At 34.6% G+C, this 21,753-nt stretch overlaps 1 protein-coding gene across 5 annotated transcripts in view; it reads right to left on the reverse strand.

The window, feature by feature from the left end:
- The window catches only part of VPS13B (vacuolar protein sorting 13 homolog B), a 973,300-nt gene that overhangs the window by 279,643 nt on the left and 671,904 nt on the right, over positions 1 to 21,753 (reverse strand). The window contains exon 33 of one of the 5 annotated variants that reach the window (XM_074268419.1): positions 17,871 to 18,367. The exons of the other annotated variants lie outside the window; for them this stretch is intronic. Within the exon in view, the coding sequence (XP_074124520.1) occupies positions 18,317 to 18,367 (51 nt within the window). The 3' untranslated portion in view covers positions 17,871 to 18,316. Of the gene's footprint in view, positions 1 to 17,870; positions 18,368 to 21,753 lie in introns of those variants that run through there. 5 annotated transcript variants of the gene reach the window in all.

The raw sequence follows: 21,753 nt of genomic DNA on the forward strand, positions 1-21,753 counted from the left end.
ATGCATATATACATACACACACACACACACACACATATATACATAACTTTGAAGAATCATAGGGTGAATCATAAAGTTGAAATTCAATGTAGAATTCTTGGAAACTTTTAAAAATCAAGTATTTTCCCAAAAAACAGGATAAATATTTTTTTGTGTGTGAGAATTTATCCTGAAAATGGCTTAGAGAAGATATACAAGAACTGATTCATCTATTTGCTTTGATATGTCAAAAGTTAGTAATTTAACAATATTATATAACTGATTTTCATTATGACACATTATTCTTTTGATTAAATAGAACAATAGTTCTGTGAACTGCAAAATTCATTGAGCTGAAGTAGATATCTTTTCCTAAATAACAGATCGTAAAAATTGGATGTTATCTTAGGTAAACTTCTTTTGGCACTACAGAGCTTAAGGATGTCTGGATGCCATTTATCTACCAAGTTCCACTAGTTCTTTCAAAGCTTTCAGGAATAGGCAGAGAAATGCAGTGACCAAAGGTCAAGATAAATCTGAGAAGCATCTTTTGTATATACTTTATCAAACAATTGTTTTTTTCTCTCTATAAATAGTCACTAGGCTATACATACATTCTTACACAAATCATTAGGTCTTCAATTCTTGAAGATTGTCATTTTCTGAACTAGGTTAAAACAAACAAACAAACAAACAAACCAGAACTCCTGAGGGTAGATTTGAAGGCACTTCAAAAGTTAATTATGTACCCCAGAAAATTTTTCTATTTCTGACCAGTGAATCCCACTACTTCATCAAACAGCCTTCTTTCTCACTCTCTGTACAACTAATCCCATATGCATATTTCCTCAGGTCATTTCCAATGCATGTGGAACAAAGGAAAAAGGAGATTCAATTTGGCCACCCTCTAATGACCAGTGATATGTAAGTGATATGTGAGACTTAATTCTTAAGTCTCATCCCTTAAGATGTCTTTTCTCAAGAAATTCATATCTGGGTACAAATAAATAAAAGCTAAACATGACTGTGACATTATAAAGATAATAATACAAAGTATCTTTAACCTTATGTTTTGCTTTTAAAATTTTTAATTATTTTTATTATGTATTTAGTAAACACTAATAAACATGAATATCTCAACTGACAAACTACAGGAAAGAGAAATGAATAGGAAACTATGAAATTTATCTCATAATTTTTCCCTTTTTCTTTTTTTGTTTTTGTTAACACATTTAATAACATGAAAACTCTTCCATAAAATGCTAGCTACCCTCAATGCTTTGCTATGGCACACAGGTGATTTTGGCTTCCAAAATGCTTTTCTAGTGAAGCGTAAACTGGCAGACTCAGCATACTAGAAAAGCTTTGATCTGTTTCTGAGGCCTAACCTACCTAACTATGGCCACCTGGTATGAATTTTTTGACCATGGAAAATCATGAAACAAAGAAAAAGAAAAGAGTGGTAGGAAAGGGCAAAAGATACAAACAATTATACAATTTTTAGACTGTTAACACATTTCAGTTGGACTAGTGGTTCACTAAATGTGAAATCTATGTTCAATAATCAACAAGTGAACGCATTGCTGGAAGAGTCAAATCTTTTCAATATTGGCATTCTTGCTGTAAACAAAACCAGAAGAAAGAGAAGCTGTTGCTAAATGGGAGGATTGCTCGGTGGAACTCCTAGGAGAGGTAAAGAAAGGTGAAACCAGAGAGGATTTTATCATTCACCCACAGGCAACAAAAAACATTTACTGGACCATATGGTCATCATATATTGCAGTCCTAATGATGAGTATCTGTACCATGAAAATAGCTGCTACTGCTGAAATAGCAGAGAAATTGTAGGAGGACCTTTTGATCAAGTCTATGTAAACTCCAACATTTGATTAACACAAAGGTGAAAAAAGTTGAGCATGGGGAGAAAAAATATGAGAAAAGATTTAGTAAAGAGAGAAAGACTCCAAACTTGTACATTACATAAAAGCTTAAGATCTCTTAGTCATGAACACTTTTTTTGGGGGGGAAAAATGGGTTAGATGCTAGACTTGCTAAACACCAAGTAACACCAATGAAGACAAAGATATTTTAATATACAAGGAAAAAATTATCTTTAATATCAATTTAATAGTTATTAAGTATCTACTTGTGCCAGGTACTATGCTAAGTAAGCTCTAGGATATGGGAGCTCTATGAGTAAGCATTTTTGGTGTATACCACTAGTATAAGAACTAAGATCTGAATTAATAAAAAAGAAAGAAAAGAAGAAGAAAATCAGTAGATGTAGGTTAAATATATATGTCTCTGTGTGTGTGTGTGTGAAAAAGCATTTATTTTTAATTGCTCAATATGTGCAAAATACTATACCAAGCACAGAAAATACAAACAGAAAAACAAGACAGGAAGCAACCTAATGAGAAGGTTTAAGCTGCAAGTTACATACAAGAAAAAGAACAGTGGCCTATAGGTTGCAGTGGCAAATGAAATGGCATCTTTTAAATTGTAATTTCTGTGGAAAAGAAAACTCCCTTTTTGCAACAGTGCTAAGGCTTTCGAAGATGAAAATTTTCTGGATTCTGTCAGATAAGGCAGCTTAAGGATGCTCCACATCTGTAGAGATAATTAGTAGCAAGTTAGGTGGTTCAGTAGAGAGCATATTGGATCTGGAGTGAGGAAGAACTGAGTTGAAATGCAGCCTCAGACACTACTAACTTTATGGTTCTGAGCAAGTCATTTAATCTCTGTAGCTCAGTTTTCTTGTCTGTCAAATGGAGAAAGTAGAACCTACCTCCCAGAGTGGTTGTGAGAACGAAAAGGGGTAATAATTATAAAATGTTTAGCACAGACCCTGGAATATAGTAAGAACTATAAAAATATTAGCTATTTATAATTATGATCATCATGATCTCTATAGAGCTGCTCCCTTGGGTGATAGCTATGGGGACTAGGCTAGAAGCAGGATTGTTACCTGGTAGCATGGAAAGGCCATTCTATTCTTAAAGCTCTTAGATACAGGATCCTGAGCCATCTCCCTTGTGATCTAGGGAGGTAGTGGTTTGATCAGCTTGACAAATTGGCTAACCAGAACTATATTTGGTAGTTGGCTGGCAGTTGGGAGCAGTGGAAGAGATGTCTCCTGAAGCAATAAATGGTCCCCCTTTGATGATGGCTATGGGATTCAGGATAGAGCCAAGACTAGGGGCACTACTTTTCTATGGCTAAAAGACAGAGGAAATCTAAGGAAGAGCTCAGGTTAAAGAGAGAAATTGCTTATAGATAATAATGTCTTCCAGATGCTCTTGTTTGGGGATGACACAATTGATTGCATCAACATCTAGAACACTGTGAAGTCTCATTCTAAAGCAATTACTCTATTTATACAAGAATGATCTAATGGAGAAAAATGCTATTTGCTCAAATTTAAACATGTATTTATAGGGACACCCTAAAGAGCTTGTTCAACAATATTCATATTTGGGACAGACAGCACAGATAGTCAAGTTGAGTCCAACAGGGAGGAAGAGAGGAAGATTGAAATTGCAAAGCTTCTTTATTGACCCTTAATCTTTCCATGAAAGCAAAATCCTAAGTTTTCAAGACTTATATTCTGCCACTTTAGCTACATAGCATTTAAACAGAATATAAGTTCATCTGAAGAACTGAAAAAGATGATCCTGCAGAGGTTAATGGGGAAGCACAAGTAAAAGGTAAAGGGAATGAATGGCAGAAGATGAGTTGGATAGTGTCACAGAAATATCCAATATGACTTGAACAAACTTTGAGAGATAGTGGAACATAGAAGGGCCAGGGTTATTGTGGTCCATGGAGTCATGAAGAACCAGAAACAATTGAACTCAACAACAACATGCCTTCTCTGGCTCTAATCTTTCTCCTCTCCAATACATCCCTTTCACATACCTACTAAAAGGATATTCAAGTTGGAAAATGCTACTGCATTGCTCAAAAATATGTAGTAGCTCCCATTGTCTGTAGGAAAAAAATATAAACTCCTCAGCTTGGCATGAAACAGACTTTCATAATCTGCCTAACTTGCCACTTTGGTCTTATTTCAAATTATATCCCCTCCATGTTCTAACTTTTAGCCAAACTGAGCTAGTCTCCATTTCCTGAACTTAACATAACATTTCCTGTGGCTTGTCAATTCCCACAGGTCAGTTATTCCCGTCTTCTCTCTGTCTTTCAGAAGTTCTCTATCCTCCAGTGAGGTTCTTTCCTCTTCTATTCAGTCTTTCTTATTCCGTCCAGTTGTTCCTCTTCTCTTCTTCCTTAAATATTTCTAGAAAAACTTGTCTGAGCTCTTTTCTTTCCTCTTCACTTCACTTTTTATGTTAGTAGAATGTTAAGTAAATTCCTTGAGTACAAGGCTCACTTTGGTGTTTTCAGACATGTCCTTGTACTTATTTCATTCAGAAGACCGGCAATTTCATCTGAAGGAGACTTCAGAAGTCACTCAGCTAAACAGTCTTATTTTACAGATGGAAGAAATGAAGCCCAGAGAAGGGAAATAGCTTGCTCAAGGTCAATTAAGTCATAAATGGCAGAAATATAATTAAAATCAAGGTTCTCCGACTCAAAATCCTAAATTCTCTCTACTGCTACTAGGAAGACATGGGAAGAGTAAAAAAGACCATAGGATAATAATCAAAAAGCTTTCATAAAGCACATATTTTGTACTCAGTTCTAGAAATACAAAGGACAAAGTTAAAGAAGTTCCAACTCTCAGTTTACATTTAAAAGGGAAAAACAATAACTACAAATACAAAATGTATATAAAATGAATATAAAATAGTTTAGAGATGAAGTATATGAGCAGCTAGGAAGCTCAAAGATGACTGATCTGAGATCTACCAGAAGATTTTAAAGTTCTCATAAAACATCTCGTTGCAGGACATTTTCACTTACTTGGATATCCTAATTCATACCAAACATGTTTACTTTCTTTTTTAATTAAATTATATTTTATTCTGAACTTAAGAAATAAAACAAGCATTCCTATAATATAGCAGAATAGAAAAAAAAAAAGATTTTTACATGAAACTGGAAATCAATAATGTACAGCTTATTATTCTTTTTAAATATATAACATTATCATATAACCTTTTCTCCTCTTTTTTTTAATTTAATAGTTTTTATTTACCAGATATATGCATGGATAATTTTACAACATTGACAATTGCCAAACCTTTTGTTCTGATTTTTTTCCCCTCCCCCCCAAGACAGCAGGTTGACCAATACATGTTAAATATGTTTTCCCCCTCTTTTTTATTTCCCACCCCCCCATCCTAAAGAATTGATAAACAAAAATTTTTCTTGATTTATCCTAGGTACTCATGAAAAGACACATTACCACTAGATTCATTATTTATTAAGTTTTTTGTCCACGGAAAAATCATGAGACTAGAAAAAGCAGATCTAAATCCTATGAAGACCACTTTTACTTCTGCAGTTAACAACAGCTTAATGGTGTAGAAAAAGGAGCAGAGAGTAATAAAAGTCATATAGTTTTTAGATCATCAACAAGTGTTTATTTGATTATTTACACAGATGGATGTTGAGATAGATCAGGAGTTGAAAGGAAAGAGAGCAGTTAGATTGGGAGGCTATAGTGCGTGGAAGGCCTGAGGTCAAACTGTTTTTTAAAAACATTTTAGCCATGTAAGCTTGAGCAAGTCACTCAACTTCACTCTGCCTCACTTTCCTCAAGTGTAAAATGAAGATAATAACAGCACCTACCCTCTCAGGGTTGCTGTAAGTATAAGGGAAAGAGAAAGGGAAGAGAATAAATATTGATATAGTGCCTAATATGTGCCAGACCCTGTGACTACATCCTCACAACTCTGCAAACATAGGTGCTATAATGATGATGATGTCTATTTTACATTTGAGGAATCTGAGGCAAACCGATGTTGAGAGACTTGCCCAGTGTCTAAGACCATATTTGAACTTAGAACACTAGACTCAGTCAGGAAGACCTATCTATCATGCTACCCCTGGCTTCCAGGATAGAATGAGATAATATCTGTAAATCATTTTACAAACTTGAATGCTATATAAGTGTGAGCCAGCTATTGTAACTGGTCCCGAGTTTATCATTTCAGCAAAGGCACACTTCAAAAATACAACCATTTACTGATCTTGCCATATGGGCAATGAAACCTGAAATACCACTATCTCTAAAGAACAGAAGATGAACAGAAAGCAGAAAACACCAGAAAGGGACATGGTGAGTGGGAGAAGTCTGCAATGTATAACCATTAAGGAACAACAAAGAACAGGGATAAGGAATGTCATCAAAGAATAAGATGGGCTGGTGATGTGGTAAGAATGAAAGATAGATGGATGGCCAGATGACCTACTGGTAGCTTCAAGATATTGGGAGAAAGAGAAAAAAGACTCTGGACTTTTGGGAGTGTATAAATGGAAACTATATAAGGCTAGTAGGAATGGGTGTGTTGTGAATCTGCATTGTTAGAGGCAACTCGGGAATCAATAAGATCACAGTTCTCTTTGGGAATCTTCTTCCCAATGATGAAAGTTTAAAATTTTGGAATTATCCCTGTTCTTCTCTCAATGGCAGGCATCAAGTCCCAATGATTTAAAATATGAAGGATTATCTTCTTTATAATATCTCTCTTACATCTTTCTTTCCTTTCCTAAAAGAAAGTTGAAAGGGATCATCATTGTTAATAACATCATAGATTTAGAGCTATAGGGCTCTAGATGTTACCTAGTTGAAGCATCACTTCTATAGAAGAGGGTTGTCACTTGTCCAAGGTGGCACAAATATCTATGTGTTCAAAACAACTGTTTGGACATGTATACATATATTGTATTTAATTTATACTCTAACATATTTAACATGTATTGGTCACCAGAGATTCTAATAAAAAGAAATAATTCACAACTTTAGCAAAGTTGCTGGGTACAAAATAAATCCACATAAATCCTCAGCATTTTTATACATCACCAACAAAATGCAACAGCAAGAGATACAAAGAGAAATTCCATTCCAAACAAATGTCGAGAGCATAAAATATTTGGGAATCCATTTACCAAAGTAAAATCAAGAATTATATGAGCAAAATTACAAAACACTTGTCACAAAAATAAAGTCAGATTTAAATAATTGGAAAGACATCCAGTGCTTGTGGATAGGCTGAGCGAATATAATAAAGATGACAATACTCCCCAAACTAATCTATTTATTTAGTGCTATACCAATCAAGACTCCCAAGAAACTATTTTAGTGACCTAGAAAAAAATAACAACAAAATTCATATGGAAGAATAAAAGGTCGAGAATTTTAAGGGAATTAATGAAAAAAAAAAAAAAAGTCAGATGAAGGTGACCTAACTGTACCTGATCTAAAGCTATATTATAAAGCAGCAGTCACCAAAACCATTTGGTATTGGCTAAGAAATAGACCAGTCAATCAGTGGAACAGATTAGGTACAAAGGACAAAAAAGGGTACAACTATAACAATCTAGTGTTTGATAAACCCAAAGATACCAACATTTGGGATAAAAATTCATTATTTGAAAAAAACTGTTGGAAAAACTGGAAATTAGTATGGCAGAAATTAGATATGGATCCACATTTAATACTATATACCAAGATAAGATCAAAATGGGTCCATGATTTAGGCATAAAGAGGGAGATAATAAATAGATTAGAGGAACAGAGGAGAGTTTACCTCTCAGACCTGTGGAGGAGGAAGGAATTTATGACCAGAAGAGAGCTAGAGATCATTATTGATCCCAAAATAGGAGATTTTGATTACATCAAACTAAAAAGTTTTTGTACAAACAATACTAATGCAAACAACATTAGAAGGGAAGTAACAAGTTGGGAAAATATTTTTACAATTAAAGGTTCTGATAAAGGTCTCATTTCCAAACTATATAGAGAACTGACCCTAATTAATAAGAAATCAAACCATTCTCCAATTGATAAATGGTCAAAGGATATGAACAGACAATTCTCAGATGATCAAATTGAAACTGTATCCACTCATATGAAAGAGTGTTCCAAATCACTACTGATCAGAGAAATGCAAATTAAGACAATTCTGAGATACCACTACACACCTGTCAGATTGGCTAAGATGACAGGAACAAATAATGATGAATGTTGGAGGGGATGTGGGATAGCTGGGACACTGAAGCATTGTGGGTGGAGTTGTGAACGAATCTGGCCATTCTGGAGAGCAATCTGGAATTATGCCCAAAAAGTTATCAAACTGTGCATACCCTTTGATCCAGCAGTGCTACTACTGGGCTTATACCCCAAAGAAATACTAAAGAGGGGAAAGGGACCTGTATGTGCCAAAATGTTTGTGGCAGCTCTTTTTGTAGTAGCTAGAAACTGGAAGATGAATGGATGTCCATCAATTGGAGAATGGTTGGGTAAATTATGGTATATGAAGGCTATGGAATATTATTGCTCTGTAAGAAATGACCAACAGGAGGAATACAGAGAGGCTTGGAGAGACGTACATCAACTGATGCTGAGTGAAATGAGCAGAACAAGAAGATCACTGTACACTTCAACAACAATACTGTATGAAGATATGTTCTGATGGAAGTGGTTATCTTCAACATAAAGAAGATCCAACTCACTTCCAGCTGATCAATGATGGACAGAAACAACTACACCCAGAGAAGGAACACTGGGAATTGAATGTAAACTGTTAGCACTACTGTCTATCTACCCAAGTTACTTATACCTTCGGAATCCAATACTTAATGTGCAACAAGAAAATTGGATTTACACACATATATTGTATTTAGGTTATACTGTAACACATGTAAAATGTATGGGATTGCCATCTAGGGGAGGGAATAGAGGGAGGGAGGGGAAAATTTGGAAAAATGAACACAAGGGATAATGTTATAAAAAAAATTACTCATGCATATGTACTGTCAAAAAAATTATAATTATAAAAATTAATAAAAAAAAAACAAAAAACAAAAACCATGTATTGGTCAGCCTGCCATCTGGAGGGGGGAAGGAGGGGAAAAATTAGAACAAAAGGTTTGGCAATTGTCAATATTGTAAAATTACCCATGCATATATCTGGTAAATAAAAACTATTAAAATAAAAAAAAATTAAAAAACAAACAAACAAATATCAGAGCTAAAAAGTGCACTAAAGTTTGTTCTAGTAAAAATTAGATTTTTTTTTGGGGGGGGGAATGAAATAAAAAATTTCCTCCTACAATTTCCATTTGCTAATCTTGATACTATCATATAATATGTACTTTCCCATTTTTTAAGATGGACTCTTTGGCTATACACGTATAAGCAATTTGCTTTATTATCATTTAGCATATATATGTATATAAATATGTACATATATAATTAAAATAACATTTGTAAAAGATTCTAAAATCTCAAACAAAAAAATTTGAAATTGTTCTGGGCTGCTATGTTTATATTAAAGGAATATAGAGAAAAAAATATATTTTTCTTTTTTAAATCATATTTTATTTTTTCTTTTTTAAAAATAATAACTTTTTATTTTTCAAAATACAAGCAAAGATAATTTTCAACATTCACTCTTGCTAAACCCTATGTTCCAAATTTTTCTCTTTCCCAGCCTCCTCCCCCCTCCCTAGACAAGTAATTCAGTATAGATTAAACATGTGTAATTTTTCTAAACACATTTCTACATTTATCATGCTGCATAAGAAAAATAATATCAAAAGGGGAAAAAATGGGAAAGAAAAAACAAGCAAACAACAACAACAGAAAAGGTGAAGATACTGTTTGTGATCCATGTTTAGTCCCCATGGTTTTCTCTCTCTCTGGATGCATAAAACAAGAGAATATATTAATTTTAAAACGTATCACTTTCTTTTCTGATGAATCATATCTGGATATCAGATCCTTTAATTCTCCTACAGAAACATGAGTCATACTGTAAATTTATATTCTCAAATGTACTAAAAATTAACAAACTGACACCTTTAAATCTTCCATTAGTTGATGGAGGCAAAATATTAATTGTGGTCTGCTTTGAATATTCAAAGTTATTAACATAACTTACTTTCATTATACTTATGCTTTTTTAGCCTTCAATTACATAGTAGCCTTTGCCCTTAATTTTGAAGATTATTTTGTTAGAAGCTAAAATTTAATTGCTCTTTATGCAACTATTAACAAAAATTCAAAGTAAAATCACAATTTAAAAGTTTGCTATTAAAATTGTCATTGGAACAGAGAGGCTTGTCTAGAAAATCCATCTTAAAATAGTACTGAAGAGAATAATTTTTGTTTTTGGCAATGAAATGAGTGATGAAACAAATATTTTTCAACAATGGAAAGACAGTAGGACAGTGACTCAAAATATTGGCAGATATTTTGTTTTGATAGTTAATGCAGTACACATAATGTCAATTTACTTCATTCTTAAGAATAACTGTAAGAAGGGCAGTAATGAATTTTCAGGACTGGTTACACCTACCAGAAAAGTGAGGCAACTATTTTAATCATAGTTTCACAGGCATTTTCTATGAGTTACACTTTTGGCAATCCTCTCAGTGTCATCAAACTACAAACTCAAGGGAAGTAAAAAAAAAAATCTTACAAACAAAATAATCCAAGGCTAAGAAATGACCCCCAGTACAAAGACCTAATAGTGTTTCCTCTCCAAGAAACAAACTATTTTATGGGGGAAAAAATGCTTACTACATTAAAAAGAAAATCAGGCTTTAATCCAGGAGACATTCAGAATTAAGTTGGCCAAAACATTAGAAAAACATACTGTTAAGCATAAACCTACATGGGCCACCAAATGACAGACACGACCTAATCATGACCTTTTGCAATCTCTCCCCCAAGAGTCTATATGATGTATTGTCTGGGCAAGTGAGCTCAGTTGGTTACAGAATAGTGCTAATGAATCCAAGGTTTTGGGTTCAATCTCCTTTTGGGCCAGTTAAGTTAATTGTCTTACCGAGAAAAACTGTTTCATAGACACAGCCAATGTTCCTATTTCCTGCCAACAGTTTTCCAAAAAATGCCACTGGTCACACTACTCATGGAAAACATCAATAGTATTAAGTCTTACTGACAATAAATAGATTCACCTTTATATGTGAAAAGCCGCATATTCATAAAAGAATCAACCAAACACTATTACAATGGATTACTAGCAAAGGACTGGCTATATTTTTGTTATGTCGACTCTTTTTATATATATATTATATATTTCTAATACTAATGATTTTGGAGTTTGACCTACCTAAGAGGAGTCACTGACTTGATTATTGACTGAACATACTTTGCAAGGCTTGGGGGTTGGAGACTTTAATCAATCAACAAGCATTTATTAAATGTCTACTATGTTTAGTAAGAATATCCCAAGAGACTGTCTAGGGAAGTTGAGTTGAATTCAATTAAACACACATTTACTAAATGCCAACTATGTAAATATTAGGGGGGAAAAGTTTAAAAAAAAAAAAAAAAAAGACAATTTCCACTGTCAAAAACCTTAACATTATACTTGGATGACCCAAAATTTATTGTTAGCAAATATGGTGATATAAAATAATCTTTAGAGGCAAAGAGTGCTAATAACTAGGGGAATTAAGAAAGAGAATGTAGGAAGTGGGGCCTGAGCTGGGATATGTCAGCCATTTTAGGAGGCAAAGGTGAATCAATCAATTAACAAGCATTTCAAGGAAAGCATTCCAAATGTGGGGAACCATTTATGGAAAGGCAGAAGGAGATGAAGGAATGGCATTTATGGGAGGCAACAAGCCACTATGATTAGTATGGAGAGTACAGTAGGGAGAGTAATACTGAATTAGACTAAAAAGGTAGGTGATAGGTAGTAGGCATGTAAAGAATTTTTATTACCAGGCTTACATATTTATATTTTATACCAGAAGCTAGACAGCCAGGGAAGATTTCTAGCAAGGATTGGGGACTTCTAAGTATGTGATTTAGAAATACCAATTTGGAAGATGGATTGGCAGGAACATCAATTAGGATATTAAAAGTTACTCATTTATTTAGGGTATGATTTTTTAATCAGGATCTATGGACTTAATTTTTTGGTGGGCTTATTTAAAAAAACCATTTTGACAAATGTATTTCATTATAAGTGGTTTCCTTTGTAATCCTAAGTATTCTATTTTATGCATTTAAAAATATTATTCTAAGTGGTCCATAAATTTCACTAGATTGACAACGCACAAAAAGGTTAAGAACCCTTGACTTAGGAATTCTGCTAATCAAAGAAAGATTTCACTATATAACAATCTTTCCATAAAACAACATATTTGCATATAAAATTTTTGTTAAATTTTCTTAAACTGCAAATTGATGAAAGTTGGTCATTTAGGTGACTAACTCTAAACTAGCAAAGTGTTAAGGAAATGGGAAACAAGCCAAACTTAGAGCAAGTAAGACACTCCCTGCTTTTTTTTTTTTCTTTTCTTCTTAGAGTTATATCATTGTCTATATTACTCCTATATTTGGTGGACTATAGTTATGTCTGTTTAGCACTTGGAAAAAGGCAAAAAGACCCAATTATTTTGTTTCAGCAAATTGTTCTGCTGGACAAAAACATGGCCAAACTTTGACATGTGTGCCCATTAAAAGTGTTTTGTTACTTCTTGCAGAAAACACAGGAAGAAAGGAAGGAAACAGGCAATTATTAAGCATCCACAATGTGCCAGGCACTGTACTAAACCCATTACATATAGCTCTTTTAATCCTCTGGGATTAAAACAAACCTGGGAAGTAGATGTGATTATTATGAGGCAGATAGAAGTTAAAGGATTAACCAATAACCACACAGCTAGTAAGTTTTTGAGATTGAATTTAAATTCAGGCTTTCCTGATTTCACACTAGTGCTCTAACCACTGTGTCACCTAGTTGCACTGTATTTGGAGTCAAAAGATCTGAGTTTGAGTCCTGAGACTTGGCAAACATCACTTGAGCTGTGAGAATGTAATCTCTTCATTTTTAAAAAGAAGATGATAATATCAACCCTATTGGCTTTACAGAACTGCTGTGAAGATCAAATTTTTAAAAGTATGTGAAAATGCTTGTAAATGGCAAAGCACTATGTAATGCTTATTATCATTATCAAGATATATGTGCCTTACTACAAATAATTTAGTGTAAGCAATTTCCCTAGACTCCAGATGAGACCTATTTTCTCAAATGACGAAATCATAAAAAGAAAACAGCTCATTTGACATTTTTTCTTTTCATCTATTCCCTTGTCTCTACATCTTCCATTGCAGGATGGCCCCAAAGGAATAACAAGGGCACATAAGAAGGTAGTTTTTCCTTAGAGGAGAACTGGTGACAACTATTGCTTCTCAGAAGCATAAGGAAAAAACAAAGAAGGAAGAAAATGAATTAAGAAGAAAGATGGGGTAGAGGGGAACAAGTTGGCTTAGAAAGCAAATCTGTTGTTAAATAGTAGGATCACAGCAGTGTTGGTTGAAAGGGACTGTCAGAGGCCAACAAGTCGGTTAATCAATAAGTACATATCCAACACCTCCAATAAGGCAAAAAGTGTGTTAATCTCTGGAGATATGAAGAAAAAACTTTCCTTTCTTTAAGAAACATAGTTATTTCTAGCAAGAGAAACAAGTCCATATTTAAGTAGACATAAAAATGGATACTCTTTCTAATAGGAACTGGACCTGCAATGTCTTTGCTGCAAGGAACTAGCAGGAAAGGACTCTTTCTTTTCTGTAACTGACAGATTTAGAGTTGTCTAGAGCTCTGAGAATGCATATAACCAACTGCTCAAGATCATGTAGCTAGTCTGTCAGAAGAAGACACTGAACTTGGTTCTCTGGGCAGCTCTCTTTCCACTATCCCTACTGCCTCTCTAAAGAAATAGTAGGTAATCTTAGAAGAAAGCACCTGAAGAAAAGGCCTTATGTAGAAGGTGGTGCTTGAGCTGAATTTTGAAGGGAACTATCAATTTTAAGAAGCGGAGGTGAGAACATGCATTTTAGGCCTGAGAATGGCACAAGTAAGGGATACTGAGTGTTGTGCATAAAGAACAGCAAAGAGCCATTATCTCCTTTACTCTGTTTCATATGGAAAACTGGCCTTGCTCTTTGGACTCATCCTTCTACCTGCACAAGCAGTCTTATTCTAACCTGTCTCCTCCAACAGAATGGACCCTCAGTCATCTGTCCTCTTATTTTTTCTTGTCTCTGGCTCCTTCCTACTTCACTTTGAAAAATTTCTTGAATAGGCTCTTTTCTTTCTTCTGATACAGCTATTACCCTGATATAGGTTCTCATCTTTTCAACTTGGACTATCAAAAGGTTGACCTGCCTGCCACAAGTCTCAATCCCATCTCACTTCATCCTCCATTCAGTTGACAAAGTAATTTTCCTAAAGCACAGATACTATCACATCTCCTTGGTCCACCAATAAATTCTGGTGGCTCTCTATTTATCCAAGGATCAAATATAAATCCTTAGTTTGATGTTCAAATTCCCCTGTAATCTAGCTTCCCTTTCCCAAATCTTTCTAGTCTTCTTACAGTTACAATACCCCGATTTCCACCCTTACACCCCCACAATAGATCTTTTCATGGAAATGCTCAGCTAAATTCCAACCTTCTACAGGGAGCCCTTCTCAATTCCTCTTAATTCTAATATATTCCTTCAATTATATCCTGTTTATCTTATATTATTTGTACATACTTATTTGCACATTGCCTCCCCCATTAAACTGTGAGTTCCTTAAAGGTAGAGTGCAAAAGAAAATGTTTAATGGCTGACTGGCTGAATGAGAAGTTCAGGCTTGTTAAAGCAAAAAATGTATTAATGTAGGTGGGTGCTAGTTTGTGAAAAGGCTTAAATGCTAGACAGATAATGATCACATATTTCCTTAGACTTCTCTAGACTAAATATCCCAAATTGCTTTAACTGTTCTTCATGTGGCATGAACTTTGTAAGGCTCTTCATCTTCTTGGATTCTCTTGTCTAGAGGCTGTAGCTTAATACAATCTTTCTTATAATGGTATCCAGGACTGAAATGGATACAGATGTGGGCTGACTGGGACAGAATACAAGGGAAGAATCATCTTGCCATAATAGAAATTAAAGCTAAGATAAAAAATATATATTAATTAAAAATAATAATGTAATAATTAACACAATTACATGTCAACATAAACATCATTTTATGAAAAAAAAATTTTCCCAAACAAACAAATAAAAAAAAAAAACTTAGCGAGAATAGCATTCATTTTCAAATTTTTGTAATGTTCTTTAATGTTTGTCTTGTTGATACAATACTGTATGAGGATGTATTCTGATGGAAGTGGAAATCTTCAACATAAAGAAGATCCAACTCACTTCCAGTTGATCAATGATGGACAGAGGTAGCTGCACCCAGAGAAGAAACACTGGGAAGTGAATGTAAATTGTTAGCACTAATATCTGTCTGCCCAGGTTGCATGTACCTTCTGATTCTAATGTTTATTGTGCAACAAGAAAATGATATTCACACACATGTATTGTACCTAGACTATATTGTAACACATGTAAAATGTATGGGATTGCCTGTCATCGGGGGGAGGGAATAGAGGGAGTGGGGGTAATTTGGAAAAATGAATACAAAAAAAAAAAAAAAAAAGAAAAAAGAAAAAAAAATGTTTGTCTTGTTGATGAGGTTCAGCACAGGGCAGAGAGTTGTGGGAACCCCTTCTGGTTGGTGCAGGTCCTTCGTAAAAGAATTTATGAACCTGAAAAGTTAGACTAGCAAAGAGAAGTTTATTGGCACTGAGAAGTCAGCTTTTGCTAGAAAGACTGACTTCCTTTGTGGTAAGGTCCCAACATTTACAGATAAAGTATAAAGTTCCTACTAGAGAAATCTCCTAGCAGAAAAATCCTGACAGAGAGGTACAGAGGGGTGTAGTCCTGTTTTAGGGAAATAGGTGAGAGAGATAAAGAGGGATTAACGCTGAGAAGAGAATGTCTTCTCAGCAGGCAGAAGATCCTTGAAGGCAGCTATGCCAAAAGAGATCCCTTGGCCTGGCGTGCGTGATTCCTGCTTTGGGCCTCTGCAAATAAGTGCCTCAAGTTGCCCCTTTTTATAATTTGAAACTTTGGCTAAGGACTAGGGTTTGAATTGAAATCAGACCAAAATCTTTCAATTAAATAGAAGTTTCAATTGAATGAGATTACTGTCCCCAGGCCTAGGTTTCCAGTAGAATTGGACAGTTTAGTGGGAATGGACGAGCCAATTTTCAATTTGATTGAGGTCCATAGAAATCTTGATCTCCAGCTTGGGCTAAGTAGGAATGGTCCTGAACTAAATTAGTCCCACCAAAATAACAGAATGAAACCACTTTATCTTGATTCCCTGGGGTGGGTCTCTCCCACGAGAATTCAAGGGGTTTCTCCCCTTCAAGGAGTTCTCATGTGTTTATCCCAAAGTCAGGATAGTTTCAGGATTCTCCACATCATTGTTAGATGATAGCTGGATTCTCATATCTGCTTTTGAATTCATTCTGTTGTAATATGTTGTTTTTGGTTGAAGGAGATGAAGAAAATCCAATTTCTGATATGTAGTTGGAAAGAGGAAGAATATTTTAAATGACATAATGTCTTAATATTATTAAAAATATCATTTTTATTGTAATAATTATTATAAATTGTATGTTACATTATTATGAAATAATGTTTTACTATTATTACAAAAATGGTTTTGACTTTGCAGGCTCTCTAATCTTTCAGATCTTGTCCCAGGGACCCCCAGGAATCTGTGGAATATATTTTTTGAATTGATACAGTTGGATAATTTCAGAGTGGTCAAGATTAACCTAATGGCTTTGTGATACCTAGGAAGTCACTTAACCTTATAATAGCCAGGAAACTCATTAAGATTTTAGTTGCAGAGCCAATGACAATCTTGATATAAAATTTCCTCAATGAGTTTCCTCAAGCAAAAAAAAAAAAAAAAAAAATCCTATTCCTGGAAGTTTTCTCTCAGTAAAGATCTCAATAGTTTTGTTATATGTCATATCACATTATCCACTCAGTCTGAGCTTATAGTCTACCAAAAATGTCTAAATCTTTTACAGATCTTACTTGTGAAGTTGATTTTTTAAAGCCATGTGTAAGATGTTATTTTTATCTCTATTAAATTTCTTTTTATTTGACTTGGTCCAGTGTTTTAGCTTTTCAAGCTTTTTTTGGATCCTGAACTTTTAAGCTAGTGTATTAGCTACCCATTCCAGTGTTGTCTTATCTGTAAATTTGAATAACATGCATCTGTAAATGTTCAATAACCCAGGGCCAAGCACAGATTCCTAGGGCACCTGCTAGAAAGCGCCTTCCAAGTTCAATGGATCATAAGATTATAGATAGAACTTTAAAGGTCATCAGACTTCATTTGACTCCTTCATTTTGTTGCCAAGGAAACTAAACCCTTGTAAAATTAAGGAATTTGCCTAAGAACACATAGGTAGTAAATAGAAAAGCCAGAATTTGAATCCAGATCCTCTGGTTCCCAGTTCTACTTTTTCTTTCGTTCTTTTTTTTTTAAACTATACCACATTGCCTCTAATGGAAAAGAATCATTAATGAATATATGCATCTGGTCATTCAACCAGCTTTGGACCAGTCAAATAACTTTATTATTGTTTAGCCCATACTTCTCTGTTTAGCTTTCTACAAGAAAAGCTTGAGAATTTACTTTGTTTTTCACTGAAAATGCTATATAGCATTTTATTGATCTAGCATTAAACAGACCCTATTAAAAATTAGTGAATCAATGAGGATTTATGAAGTACTCATTATTTGTGAGGCACTGTTTTGTGTTACAGATGCAAAGATAAAAATAAAAACTTTCTTTGACCCCAAGGAATTTATGTTTTAGTAAGGGAGATAACATATACATTTTTATTAGTATACATAGAATACATATAGACAGAATAATCATCAGGTAGTTAGGCAGAAAAGGTTATAGCAAATGAAAGAATCATGAAAGATTTGGAGCAGAATATAGTTACTGAGTTGAGTGTTGGGTGATTCTGTGAGGGGAGAATGGAGGCCTTCCAGGCATAGGGGATGACCAGTCCAAAGTCACAAAGATGAAAGATGGAAGATTGTGAGGACCAAAGAATGGGCCAGTTTGGAAGGATTGTAGAGTATAAGAAGGAAGTAATAAGTAGTTAGAAAGTGAGCTAGGAAAAGGAAGGAAATAAGGCTAGTCTGGCATGACCTATTCCTGATGAAGCCATTCTGGATTTTTGTAATTATTGTTTTCTTAGTGTTCACTGGGCAACTTTAAACCTAAAATTTTGCCAGGATTCCAAGTCAGGATTTTTGGACTGTTTGTTGCAGATTCCAACTCTCTTCTCTTCTTGACTTGTAAAAAAAAAAAAAAAAACAGCATTACTTCATTGTTGTTTTGAAAAGAAAAAGATACTGTCTAATTGACCAAAAAGAATATCATTCTATACACTATCCCTATGATCACAGTATTACAATTTGAGAACTAGAAGGATGACCTTTTAGTACAATCTTCTCATTTTAAAGAAAAGGAAACTGAAGATTGAAGACTATACCCATAAAATCCCAATTCAAATCAATGTCCCCTGACTTCAAATCCCCTGACTCTGCTGCACTGCCCTGTCATCTTTCTCATTCTCCTACCAAGAGGATTCCTAACATTCTTTACACAAGAGAATAAAAAGAGGATTGTTTGAAAAGGATCACATTAATGTACGTATTTTATTGATTTCTTACTTTCACTTGGACTAATTTTCAGTATATGATTCTCCTCATAATATGAGTAAAAAAAAAAATATTTGGTCACAGATCTCCCTCTGGAAAGCATTAAATCTTTTTCCATACTTTATAATTTTATTTCAAGTGAAAAACATTTGCTTTTCTCTAAATTTAGTCTTGGTTACTCTTATGCAAGTAATTTTGCAAGGACGGCATGCAAGATCACACCCTCAGAAAACATATTCTTATTGTGATGAGGGGGCTCTAGTCAAATAAGTCTGGGATTTTGGAGTGATAATAAATTTCCTATCTCTGTCAAAAGCCATAAAAGAGAAGGCTTTTGACATTACCAACCTGAAAAAACTAGGGTTTTCACCTAGAAAAAAAAAAAATAGGATTTTCACCAGAAAGAGAAGCAAGACTTAAAATAATTTGAAAAAATTGCCAAGTATTTAGAGCAACTGTTTTTTAAACCATAGTGGCTAAAACCTAGATTCACAAAACAGAAATGAGGAAATGATTATTTACTTTATTAAAAAAAAATCTTATCGGTACAAAAGGATTTATCAATGTTTTATAGTCAAACTAGTGTACTTAAAGTATAACTAATTAAAATTAAAGGTAAACATAATTTTTCTATGTTTTAGAATGGATTCTGTACTATTTAATAAAATGAGATTTTTTTAACATGGTTACAGCTCTAACTAGTAAAACTGGAGGTTTGTTCCTTCACATAAACCAAGAGGGTCATGGGCTAGAGAAAACTGAGATGCCTCAGAGAGGTATAGCTTCTTGAACATGTTCTCCCTTTTTCATTGTCTTTGCCCTTGATTTTCTTCTCTCAATGGGCTTGTCCTACAGGCTTAAGTAAGAATTGTAAGAAATTTCTAACCCTAAACTAGTCAGAAGCTTAGGATAGGTATCTTGCAAAGGACAAAGATAAACTGGGGGTCTCATTCAAAGATAGATTAAGTGTCTGTGTGTTATTTAGTGGCTAGGTGTTTTGTGCTCTAAGACAGGGCTTCTTAAAACTTCTTCCACTTTATAACCCCTATTTGACTGAAAAATTTTTACATGACTTCGGGTACCTAAATATGAAATAGATATACAAATCAAACATTATTGATAATAAATCATAATTATGTAACTCCTACATTCAGTTATGGGTTCCCATATGGGGCCATGACCTACAGTTTAAAAAGTTGGGCTTTAAAAACTTTGTCTTCTTGAATTCTGTCTCTCCTGAATATTGATAAATTCCTCTCCTTTTGGAGAAAAAAAGCTAAGGTTTTTTCTCTAGCTGGAGGGTTGGCTGTGTAAAGGACCTGCTTTTCTCCCTAAAAAAAAAAGTTAAAACCTCTCTGTTCTAAGATGAAAGTGAGAAGAGAGAATCATCTCTTCTTATTGGGCAGAATATGAGGCAGGAGTTGGAAGCAGTAAGAAGCTTCTTTACCACACACTTAGTTAAAGTACAAGATAAGTAAATAACTGTCAGGCAAGCCCAGGGCCTAACCTTCTGCATTCAGAGTTGTGTTACACTGGGTAGCACTGTCAAGTGTGCAAAAACACTTTACATACAGTCACACTTTGGAGTCCTCCACTGACTATTCAATTTAGGTACCTATAAATAATGATCATTCAATTTAGACTTTTCTGCTGTTGGAGAGTAAATTAGAGTATTTACAGATCAGTTGATTGGTTGTTGTCCTTCATTCTTGAAGAGGACCAAAAAAAAGGATGTTTCTATGTTAGAATCTGACTGGTTCAAGCTCAGAATGCTCTGCCACAGGTCAGACATAAATGGTCCCTATGCACATTTGGGGTGGCTTCTCTAACTTTGCACATCTCATGTTTCTTCTGGGCTAATTCAATTCTGGTTTGCTCAGAGAGCACAGCACGTTCTTTGAGGAGGACACACCATGTTGGGCAGTTCTGTCCCAATGTCTCCCATGTCCTCCCACCAATTCTAAAGTTTTTTTTTTGTTTTTTTGGTTTTTTGCTGAGTCAATTGGGGTTAAGTGACTTGTCCAGGATCACACAGCCAGGAAGTGTTAAGTGTCTGAGTCCACATTTGAACTCAGATCCTCCTGACTTCAGGGCTATGCTCTGTCCACTGTGACATCTAGCTGTCCCCAGTTCTAAAGTTCTTAAGAGTGATTTTGACAGTGTCCTTGGATCCCTTTTTCTGACCACCTTGGAGTGACTATCCTGTTTGAGTTCTTCATAAGACAGTCTTTTTGGCATTTGAACCATGTTGTCAGCCCAACCAAGTTTGAATGGTTGGGAGTTTAGTTCAAAAAAGGACCTCAGTATCCAGTATCCTATTCTGCCAGCTGACCTTCAGAATCTTCTTAAGATAATTCAAATGGAAGTGATTCAGTTTCATAGCAGGACACAATTTACTGTCCAGGTGTCACAGGCATACAACAAGGAGGTCGGCACAATGGTTTTGTAGATGTTCAATTTGGTAATTAAGTCTAATATTTGTCTTCTTTTCTGTGGAATCTCCCAAACACTGAGTGAGCTCTGGCAATGTATTATCAATGTTTACATCCCTGCCCAAATGTAGAATATTTAAAGATACTGTGAGTATGGTATAGTGTGTAAGTAAAGTATTTACAGACAGTAAGTAATGTTATTAAATCTTAGACCATTGGGGCAGCTAGGTGGTGCAGTGGATAGAGCACCAGCCCTGAATTCAGGAGGACCCGAGTTCAAATCTGATCTCAGACACTTAACACTTCCTAGCTGTGTGACCCTGGGCAAGTCACTTAACCCCAGCCTCAGGGGAAAAAAAAACTTAGACCATTCTTCCTAATTCTAAATTCAAAACTGTCTAGCACACTTTAATGTCTTTACAAAAGTTCCTTAGAGAACAGTCCTATTAAAAAAGGTGTAATTGATCTTATTTCAACATGTAAATACCATAAGCCTCCTATTGGCATGTTGCACATTCTGTATAAAGCAGCCATGAAAATGACAAATTACCTTTGTTGTTAGTATCTAAAATAAAATAAAATAAT

The sequence above is a fragment of the Sminthopsis crassicaudata genome, chromosome 1 (genome assembly GCF_048593235.1).
Source record: "Sminthopsis crassicaudata isolate SCR6 chromosome 1, ASM4859323v1, whole genome shotgun sequence".
NCBI lineage: Eukaryota > Metazoa > Chordata > Mammalia > Dasyuromorphia > Dasyuridae > Sminthopsis > Sminthopsis crassicaudata.